Below are 11,313 nucleotides of genomic sequence, written 5' to 3' on the forward strand. Positions count from 1 at the left end.
TCAAGTTTCTGGTGCCCAAACACATCTTCAGCAAGGAGGAGCGATACAAGATGTCCACAGAACTTCCATTCTCTACTAGGACCCGATGTACCCTCATATTGGCCAGTTGGACGGTCGACACCAAAGGATCATTGTAGGGGAAATGCACCCCTCGTACATCCTCCTCTGTGAAAGTGATTGAATCATTTTCTCCCTAAAAACTCATCGGGAGTCGTTGCTCCAGACTCATGATACACGTGAGTGGACTTCATCTAGCTTCTTTAGCATACCTGTCTCGCCCCTTCCTAGACTCTCCTCCAAATCCTAGACCTCTAAAGATTGTCCTCACCCCTCCTTGCACCTCTGGGGCTACATCTCGTGCTCGTGGCGAGGGTGATCTGTCATCTGGTATTTGATTTTCTTTTCGGACATATCTACGTATGTGCCCCTGCGTATGAGTTCTTCAATTTCCAATTTTAAATGAGTGCATTCCGGCGTGGTGTGGCCAATGTCTTTATGATACTGACAATACTTTATGGGATCTCTCTTTGACCAATCTCTCTTCATTGGAGGGGGTCTTCTGAAGGGGACTTGATTCTCATTTGCTACGAAGATATGTTCCCTAGTATGTGTTAAGTCAGTGTAGAAGGTGTGGGATGTTTGCCTAGGGTTACCTCAGTGTTTGTGCTTACTCTGGTGGTCTTCTCTTGGCCCTTCATACAACATTTTTCCTTTTTCCATCATTCGAACCTTCAGGGGCCGAGGGCTTGACAAGTGATGCCTTCAGGTTCTCATGGCTGTCTTCGACACGGATGTATTTTTGTGCCTGTTCGTAGAAATCGTCTAAGTCAGTGACCTCCCTCTTTAGCATGTTATCCCACAACTTACTACTCGGGCGCACTCCGGATGTGATGGCCATTTTTAACTTCTCACAGGTTAGGCTCCCTACTTTGGCTGCCTTCATATTGAACCTATGGATATAGCTCTTCAGGCTCTCTTTTTCTCCTTGCTTTACATTAGCGAGGCTGGTGCCTGGCATGGTGTAATCATGCACAGCGTGATGTTGCTGGAGAAATTCGTCAGAAAATTGTTGCTAAGACCTGATGGACCCCGGCCAAAGTCTCTTAAACCACTTGTACGCAGGACCCTTTAACGTGACAGCAAAGCACTGCCATCTAGCTCTGTTAGTAATTCCCCTTAGCTTCATTAGGTCATTGAACGCATCGATATGGTATTTTAGATCTGTATTGCCCTCGTAAGGGATCATTTGAGGCTCTTTGAAGCTAGCTGGGAGCCACACGGCTTGGATTCCCCCAATGAAGGGTGATTCATAATCAAACTCATCGTCAACAGCGTTCCCCTCAGATGCAGTGATTATCTTGCTCCGTAGGCTCCTCATCTCGGTGTCTAAGTCTTGCATCCTTTTGCTCAAGGAGTCTCTCAAGTTGGATGGGTTGGTCTTTCGTTTCCTTTTTTCTTTTGGGGGAGCCATAGGAGGTGTGATCTTTACTTCAGACCATCTTCCATTGAGCTTGTCTCTTAGGTCAGGGGCGCCTCCTTAAAGGTAACTTCAGCTTTGTTCTTACAACCAGTGTCATCTCTCCGCGTTTGTTCCTGGGGTACTTTCCCAGCCTAGGTCCTTCATGGTGCTTTTTCTAGGGAGCGTTTCTAGTGGAAAGTCGGGCTCTTCCATCATCTATGGGGACAATGGTTTCCCCTCTTTCATGATCCTTCTCCTTATACATGGGAAGGGGTATGCTCAACTTTTCTTGTAGAAGGTCATTTAAAACCTCCTGCAAGTCCTCTAGTGTGGTTTCCAGCCTTCAATTCTTTTTGTGTAACTCGTGAATCTCGTCCTCATAGAAGCGAGTCCTTGAGCTGGAACTCACCGAGTGTACTTAGGGACTCTTGCCTGGCATGTGCGTAGAGGGACCTGGGTCCTGGAGGCTGGAGCGTGATGCCACCGAAGGGCGAGGATGTTGGCGCGCTGGCGGCTCTGATTGACGTCCGCCGGGTTAGACAATCGGGGATGATACTTCCATCTCCTTCCTTGGGGTAGGATGTTCCTCTGACATATCTCCATGCTTAGGCGGAGGAGGGTCTTTCCTGGAGGCCCTCAGTTGTCCTCCGCCTAGGTGAACCTCAACATCTTGTAGTTGAAAAAAGCGTTTGGAACGCCTTGGAATTTTTCTTTGCTGGAAGAAATGAAAGAACGTTGGCTTGATACTTGTTCTTCCCACAGACGGTGCCAAATTGTTGACGGCAGAAACTCGTCAATGATATATGGATGGAAAACTCAAAGCATGTTATGAAATCTGCATTGATAGAACTTAGGAAAAATTTAAGAAAGAAAGATGCAAAACAACAACGGAGGATAATCTCGTATATTGCTTTCCTATCTCTGTCTACAATGCATTTTTCCAACCCCCACATTTGAGGGGTCGGAGCCTATTTATAGAGGGGCTCTAATTGCCTCTGATACAAAGTGATCCCAAGGGACAAGATCGTACGTTTGTACCCTGTCAGAGTAGTGGTGCATGGTGTAGAGGAGTAGAGGGTTGTGGTGCCAGTTGTAGGTGCATGGTCAAAGGTATTCAGGTCATGCCACCACTCCTTGTACTAAGTCGTACCACCACTACTTTTCGGGCACTGATGTCAGAATCACGCCTTTGCCTCCCTAAGGGTCGTACATCTCGTACTTGTTCACGTGCCTCGTACTTGAAGGTCCTTCTCACACCTCCAAAATGTATTTTCTCTCACCGCATTCTAATATTTTGCTATGTGTTGGACACATGTACTAGTTCTCCCTGTATACTTGGGAGGCTTTGGACATATGGTACGTGATGAGGCAATGAAGCCCTCACTATGTGTGGCTCTCCCCCGTGCCCTAGCATTATAGCAACGAGGCCCTTGCATGTTCTACATACAGGCGAAGTGTCTTTGTTACACAGGTGGTGTCACCATATTCAGAGCAACACGGCAAGGTGTTGGGACTTCGCGTGGTGTCCAGGGGTGCGCAAGCCTTCTTGATATCCTTCATCAACCATGCCTTCAACATGGTGCCTGACCTCACTACGCGAGGCCCCCCACGTGCCATGACACCAATGGACCCAAGCCCTCGGATGGCCCTCCTTTATTCGCTTAGCCTTGCACAGCAAGGCGTCCTTGACTCTGTGCACCTCGCATAGTGAGGGGTCCTTGACTCCGCGTGCCTCATACCAAGCTAACCAAGGCTCTAAGCCACAAGCAAATATGTCTCAACCTTGAGGCGCTCAAGAATGCCAGATCATTGATCTGGGCCTCGCTATGCGAGGCCCTTGCTTGCCGAGGGGTGTGCTAAGTGTTTTTTGGGTGTGTGAACACATCTAAGGCTAGCTAGGCCTCACATAGCAAGGCCTTCGCCCCTTCTACGCTCACGCCCATATGCGCCGATGGATGTCTCAAGGGAAATTTTCCCATATTCACAACTTGTATAACTCATGTCCTCATTTCGAGCTGGATACCTTGTTTGGGAGTTCAAATGATCGCGCAGGTTGGATTGTGAATCATACCAACGACTTTTCATTGAGCTCAGGTGATTTCTCAGGTCGCTCTCAGACTTGACTCCACGCTGGCTCCCTGTCGAGTAACTTCCTTTTGCAAAACTTACGGCCAACGACTGAGATTGTGGACCTGGATTCTCAGCACGTTCTTGTGGGGCGTAAGTATCTACTGATGAAGGAGGATTTCTCCTACTATTCCCAAGAACTGGAGCGTCTCGTTGTGGGCGCGGTGGTGTAGGATGTCTAACCGCTGATGGCGGATGCCTTATTGGCGAGGCTATCCTTGTTCCATAAGGATGAACTAAATTAGCCCGCCTTGGCTCTGCCCCAATGTCTCGAGTTCTCTGTGCCTGGGGTTCTGATCATGGCACAGAAGGATTCGCTGGATTTTTTTACCTCCGTGAACTTGTCCTAGCGCACCTTGGTGGGTTGTTGTGGGTATCCATGGGAATTTGTAAAGGCACGGAGTTGGGGGTCGTTGTTCTGATCGGCCAACTAGCATGCTAATGATGACTCCTGTGATGACCAGTGGGCTGAGCACTTTGGTGGCTACGCTCTAAAGGCACAGATCTCGGAGTGGCGATCCTGACAGAATTGACTAGGTTTAGACCGATTCTTCCCGTGGGACTTATGAGACCCAACTTTTCCTCTTTTCGACATTAACATCGGTTGCAGGAGGGGATAACTGAGCCAAGACCTCCTTGATCTGTCTATTTTCCCTAGCGAGATGGCTCCTTAATTGGGTGTTTTTCCATCTCAATGGCAGTCAAATATCTTGGATTAGGATTTGGTGGGAGTGACGTTGAACTCCCAACATCGTCTTGGCCCACCGATTGCTTCCCAGAACGTTGTTGAACATCTGGGCCCCGTTCAATAGGAACAGCGGTATGATGGGCCTCCTGCCCACCAGGCTACTCCATCTCATTGCCATCCATCGATCGAGTGAGCACCACGATGAATGTCAACTAAAACTTGTGGAGCACTAATTTCCTCTCAATGAAAGCACCAAACTGCTGACACGATTTTTCGCCAACAATATATTAAGAAATCTAATAGGGATATTAGTGCTAAATTAAAAAACTATAATGAAATAATAAGAACCCTTTCGTACACACACAACTTTTACGTGGTTCAGTGGTTAAAATCCACCTAGTTCGCAAGACAGTATTATTGCTTTTCTCTCACAATTTCTACAAAGTTTTTGTAATACAAAAAGGAAGTCCCCTTCCATGTCCATTATCCCTAATATTTATAGGGGAATTTCTTGGATAGGTTTGGGCAACCTCGTGTATAAATAAGGTATACATTTAATACAAATTATTACCATTTACATTGGGATATGATTTGATAACAAAATAGAATATACTCCTCCTATCTCGGATTATAAATGATATATATGCAATACAGCCTGGGCATTAATGAGTGTATAAGGAGCCTCTAAATCTCTTGGGATCATTTAGTATGCATTCTGACTAGGTTTCCACAAGCTAGATATCTCACCTGAGCTAGTGTTCAAAGACTATCTTAACCTTAGTTTGTATTAAGCTCAAAGCTTCCAAATGTGGATCTAGCCATTTTAGATCTTGAATTTGATTGTTATCCTAAGAGGCGATTTGATAACAATTTGTACGTCATGTTGTCAGGTACCAACTCGAGCTACTAACATCTTTGTTAACCAAAGGTCCTACTTGGCTGCTTTTCCACGTATTCATCTGCCAGATGTACCTGAACTGAGTGACTAGACTCGTGCTAATTTTTAGGGTACAATAGGTATGTTATGATGCATATAACATGTGTGTAAAGGTTAAAGGAATACATATTCTTGTAACTTGATATGTGGTAAAATCCAAAGGACTTTCCCAAGGGCCGTGGTCTATCACAACGATAGTGCGTCATTGGACAGTATATTCTTCATGATGTGTTTATGATATGTTGAGGTTATATTGTAAACATGATGGTTAATTTCTTATATGAAATATGTATCTGTGTTGTTATCATATTATGCATGTTATTGTGTCTTGGGTTTGGGGGGTTGTGTCCAACACAACTCTTCTTGCTGGGCTTGGCTCACTGGCACTCTATATGCAGGTAAAGGCGAAGAGAAGTGTGTGCAACAATGAGTTGGAGAATTGCAATGGCAGGGAGTACATATTTAGGATATTTTGACTTTGGTGTCAAGGTCCCACGTTTATTTGACGTGTTTTATGACTTTATGCAAATGTTACTTTTTGGTATTTATGAGTTGTTTCAAAACCTATGAGGTATGTTATGGTGGTAGTTGAATGGTTTTTTTTTACTAAGGATTTCGGAATCTACTTTTATTTCAATGTGGGGAAATCATTTTTAGTTTTTCGATAAAAGTTAAACTTCATTTTTTTTCTTAATTATTTTTATTTACATTCACACATGTAACCTTTTATGAAATTGGGGTGTTACAATTGTTATCAAAGCCAAGTTTTAAATTTTCTATAGACTGTCCTAACATGTATATCCACCACCGAAGACAAGCTCGACTCATTGCTATGTAAGTCCTTAATTGTTTTATTTACTTTATTTGATTTGATGAGAAGTTTTGAATTTACATGTTTACTAGAGTGGTTAAGTGTGTATGGCTAGTCAGCGGAGAGTTTTGATGAGAGTGCGGAACAAGGCCCAACGCCGAAAGCTGACGAGGAAAATTCATAAACTAAAAGGATAAAAGCTCCTTGTGAAGTAGAACACAACATAAGGAATCTTATTGACCATTTGATGAGGGCAAACAAGTGCATTCATAACATAGTATGGAGATGAGGACTGTTAGACTGTAAGAAGAAGTTCAAAGTACTTAAGGTAACATTGCCATCATCATCAAAGATGAGGGAGGATTTGGATTTCCTATGGGAGAAAATGAGCAAGAAGCACCCACAAGGAAGTGTGTATGGGTGCATAATCGACCAATTCGCAGAGTGTAAATGAATGAATTATGATACAAAGCCATGCGAGACCTCTATGACTATGGAGCTAAGAGACAAATAGAGTGATTCATTCCCCGTTCACATCAAATGGATATAAAGGATGGCGTATAAATTTAAGATTTAAAAGAAAATCTTTTATACTTTGAATTATAATTTAGTAATAATTATGAACATTCTTTTTTATTAACATTTCAATTTTATTTTGTAAGGAGTAATGGAGTTGGTTTGCCTAAATTGAAATATTCTATTAATTTATTTTGCTACTAGTGGATTGGGATACATATTGACTTTTGGGTGGTGGGTCTCAGGAGTTAAGTAAGGATAATGCCTCCCATAAGATTAGTAAGAAGGAACGCTGGGGTGAACTGTGTTGATGATGAACCACCTGCTCCAAGGAGAAACAATCATGTGAATACAGATAACGGAAGCCATCCACCGTCCCTTCCAACATTTGAGATACGATTAGCTACATTGGATGCTACAATCAGATGGCAAGATGAGGAGCTAAGGCAAATGAGGCAACAATAGGAGTACCGACACGTGAGGCATGGGATGTGCAACAGCCACCTATATAGTTGGTGGTCTACCCTGAAACTATAGATAGGCTGGAGCCACTTTATGAAAGGTTTCAGAAGAAGCATCGTCCAGAGTTTGAAGGAAGTACTGACCCGATCGTAGCAGAAGAATATATCAGTAGGATAAGATTAATCCTAGATTTCATGCGAGTTGTGGGTAATGACAGGGTGGCTTGTGCTACCCATATCCTAAGGAAGGATGCGAGTATATGGTGGGAGGTGGTGAAGTAGACCAGAGATGTCACTAGGATGACGTGTGATGAGTTTTGTGAGGCGTTTAACAACATGTTATATAATGTTGCGGTACGTGCATCAAAGGTTGATCAGTTCATTGAACTGATGCAAGGAAATTTGACGGTAACAGAATATGCCCAAAAATTTGATTGACTCGCTAAGTTGGCAGCTGATCAAGTTCCTATCGACGTGGCTAGAAAAGATCGTTTCTTGAGAGGGCTTAAGCCTATGATAGCCTGTGATGTTGAAATAGTTTCTACTAGGGGAGCTACCACTTACGCCTAGGTTGGGGAGAAGGCACTCACTACTGAAATGTTGGAAGACAAAATTTTGAATGATTAAGCTGCCAGATGGGATGCCAGAAGGAATGCTTCCAACAACACTAATGACCAGAAAAGGAAGTTTAGTGAAGGGATAGGGTCATCTGGAAGAGATAAGAAAACTAAGGATGACAAGGGTAATAAAAATGGAGGAAATGGGAAAGCTCATCCTGAGTGTCCTAAGTGCAAGAAGCAACATCCAGGAGAATGATGTGCTAAGGCATGCTACCAATGTGGAAAGGAGGGGCACATCAAGAGGAACTACCAATAGCTAGGGCAGAATGCTCCAAAAGAAGAACCAAAGAAATATGATAGTTTTGTTCCTGCATGAGTCTACACCCTTACTTAGGCACAGGCACAGGCAAGTACTTCTGTGGTCACAGGTCAAATCTCTATCGCTGGAATATCTTGTTATGTGTTAATAGATTCAGGGGCCACTCATTCTTATGTTGATGATAGGATAGTGGACAAGTTTAACAAATCATGTGGATTAAATGTAGTAGGATTTGGGACCATGTTACCAACCAGGGAGGTGGTAATATCAAGAAGATGGATTAGGGCCTTGCCTATGTGGGTGGACAATAGGGAGCTATTTGTAGACTTGATTGAACTTAGAATGACGGACTTTGACGTAATTCTTGGAATGGATTGGTTTGTTATGTATGGAGCAACAATTGACTGCAATAAAATGATGGTAAATTTCATGCCAGAAGGAGAGGAGTCGTTCATGTTCATGGGAATATCTACTGGACCAAGAGTCCCAATCATCACAACATTGAAGGCAAAGGAAATGCTACAGGAAGGGTACATGGGTTTTTTGGCAAATGTCATTGATATTACTAAGGAGGCACTACAAAAGCCAGAGGAAACAAATGTAGTACGAGAGTTTCTGGACGTGTTTCCTAAGGATCTACTAGGCTTACCACCTCGTCGAGAAATTTAGTTCACCATTGAGTTAGCACCAGAGACTGTACCTATTTCGAAAGCACCATATCAAATGACAACAATGGACTTGAAGGAGCTAAAGACCCAACTTCAAGAGTTATTGGATATAGGGTTCATTCGGCCGAGCCATTCTCCATGGGGAGCACCGGTTTTGTTCATGAAGAAGAATGAGGGTTCTATGAGGATGTGTATGGACTATAGAGAACTCAATAAGGTAACAATAAAGAATAAGTATCTTTTACCGAGATTAGATGACTTATTTGTTCAACTTCAAGGGAAGTCAGTCTTTTCAAAGATAGATCTTCGTGCAGGATATCATCAATTATGGATTAAGAAAGAAGATATTCCGAAAATGGATTTCGAACAATATACGAGCATTATGAATTCTTAGTAGAGTCCTTTGGACTTATCAACGCCTCGATTGCGTTTATGGATTTAATGAATCGGGTATTTAAGGAATACCAATGCAGATTTATTCTCGTATTTATTGAAGATATTCTAATATACTCAAGGACGGAAGAAGAGCATGAGGAACATCTTCGATTAACGCTTCAACGACTAAGGAAGCATAAGTAATATTCCAAATATGAGAAGTGTGAATTTTGGATACCCCAAGTGGAATTTTTGGGACACATTATAAGTATGGAATGAGTTATGGTAGATCCATCGAAGAATGAAGCAGTAAAAGATTGTCCAAGACCAAAGAATGCCTCTGAAGTTTGTAGTTTTCTTGGATTAGTCGGATACTATCGACCGTTTGTGGAAGGATTTTCCAAAATCTCCACACCACTGACAGAATTAACTAGGAAGAATTGAAATTTCATTTGGACAAATAAGTGCGAGTGTAGTTTTCAAGAGTTAAAGGATAAGCTAGTTACTAGACCTGTATTAAGTCTTCCTTCATACAAGGAAAATTTTGTAGTTTATTGCGATGCATCAAAACAAGGACTTCGTTGGGTGCTTATGCAAGCTCAAAAATTTATAGCGTATGTGTCAAGGAAGTTAAAGGAATATGAGAAACGTTTTCCAACTCATGATTTAGAATTAGCAGCAGTGGTGTTTGCTTTAAAGATTTGGAGACATTACCTTTACGGAGAAAGATGTGAGATATGCACTGACCACAAAAGTCTTAAATATTTCTTTACATAGCAGGAGCTAAATATGAGACAAAGACGGTGGTTGGAACTGGTTAAAGACTACGATTGTGAGATATTATATCATCCTGAGAGGGCAAATGTGGTTGTGGATTCCTTAAGTCGCCAAGGACATGGCCAAGTGATGGCATTAAGGAATATACCAACGAGGTTTGTTGAGCACTTAGAAAGAGCAGGAATTGAGTTTATCACAGGACGATTAGCCAATATCATGTGGCAATCAACACTTTTGGAAAGGATCAAGCAAGGACGAGGCGATGATCCACAACTGATTAAACATCGTCATAAGGTTCAAGAAGGAAATGCTAATGAATTTTTAGTTTCGGATAATGGTATGCAAAGATCTCGTAATCGAATATGTGTGCCCACTAAGGAAGAATTAAAGAAAGATATTTTGGAAGAAGCCCACACTACCCCATATTCATTGCATCCAGGTACAACTAATATGTATCAGGACTTGAAAATGTTGTATTGGTGGCCTGGGAAGAAGAATGATCTGGTGGAATACATGGCACGATGTTTAACGTGCCAACAAGTAAAAGTTGAACACCAAAGACCAACCGAGTTGTTGCAACCTTTAAATATCCTAAAATGGAAATGGAAGGACATATCAATGGATTTTGTGGCAGGACTACCAAAGACTACGAAACAACAAAGTCGGCACATTTCTTACCAACGAGAACGATATATACAACAAATCAGTATGATGAGTTATATGTCCAAGAGATAGTACGTACGACTACATGGAGCACCTAAGTCGATAGGCTTAGAAAGAGAATCAACATTTACCTCTAAGTTTTGGGGAAGTTTACAAAGAGCGATGGGGAAAAAGTTAAAGTGTATTACTGCATTTTATCCTTAGACGAATGGACAAACTAAAAGAACAATCCAGATATTAGAAGACATGTTGAGAGCACGTGTGCTAGATTTCAGTGGTTCATGGAATAATTATCTTTCGTTAATTTAATTCTCCTATAACAACAACTATCAAGCGACTATCAGAGTAGCACCTTATGAAATGTTGTATGGGCAGAAGTGTAGGTCACTTATACATTGGGATGAGATGGGAGAAAGAAAGTTTCTTGGACTGAAGTCGGTTCGGAAATTGAATGAAGCTATTGGAAAGATTAGAGCTAGAATTTTTACTTCCAAAGACAGAAAAAAGAGTTATGCAAACTTAAAGCGCAAAGATGTGGAATTTGTGGTGGGTGATTGTGTATTCTTGAGGGTGTCACCAATGAAAGGGGTCAAGAGATTTGGTAAGAAATGGAAGTTAAACCCCAGATATGTAGGACCTTTTGAAAAACTGGAAATAGTTGGGCAAGTGCTTATAGGTTGGCCATGCCTCTAGCATTGTCAGGAGTTCACAATATCTTTCTGTTGACGGTGAGAACTCGTCAACTAAGTTGAGTCGGAAAAAATTATCAAGTAAGGATCGTCGATAAAAAAGCTGTAGAAATCTAAATAATAACTCAAGAACAATGACAGAATAATTATGGAGAAATCAATCTTTCATTCACTCTCAAGCCTTTTGCTACAGTAAATTTCCCAACCCCCTTTCAGGTGGAGTTAGAGTTCATTTCATAGTAGGCTCTAATGGCCCTGGGTAC

The 11,313-nt window shown here is 42.1% G+C and overlaps 1 protein-coding gene across 1 annotated transcript; it reads left to right on the forward strand.

The window, feature by feature from the left end:
* Positions 1–8,610: 8,610 nt before the first annotated feature.
* On the forward strand, positions 8,611–11,054 carry LOC133820363 (uncharacterized). Its single transcript, XM_062253443.1, has 3 exons — positions 8,611–8,763; positions 9,702–10,137; positions 10,696–11,054. Exons 1-3 carry the CDS (start codon positions 8,611–8,613, stop codon positions 11,052–11,054), a joined length of 948 nt encoding a protein of 315 aa, XP_062109427.1.
* Positions 11,055–11,313: the final 259 nt, after the last annotated feature.

This window comes from Humulus lupulus, chromosome 1, assembly GCF_963169125.1.
Source record: "Humulus lupulus chromosome 1, drHumLupu1.1, whole genome shotgun sequence".
Taxonomy (NCBI): domain Eukaryota; kingdom Viridiplantae; phylum Streptophyta; class Magnoliopsida; order Rosales; family Cannabaceae; genus Humulus; species Humulus lupulus.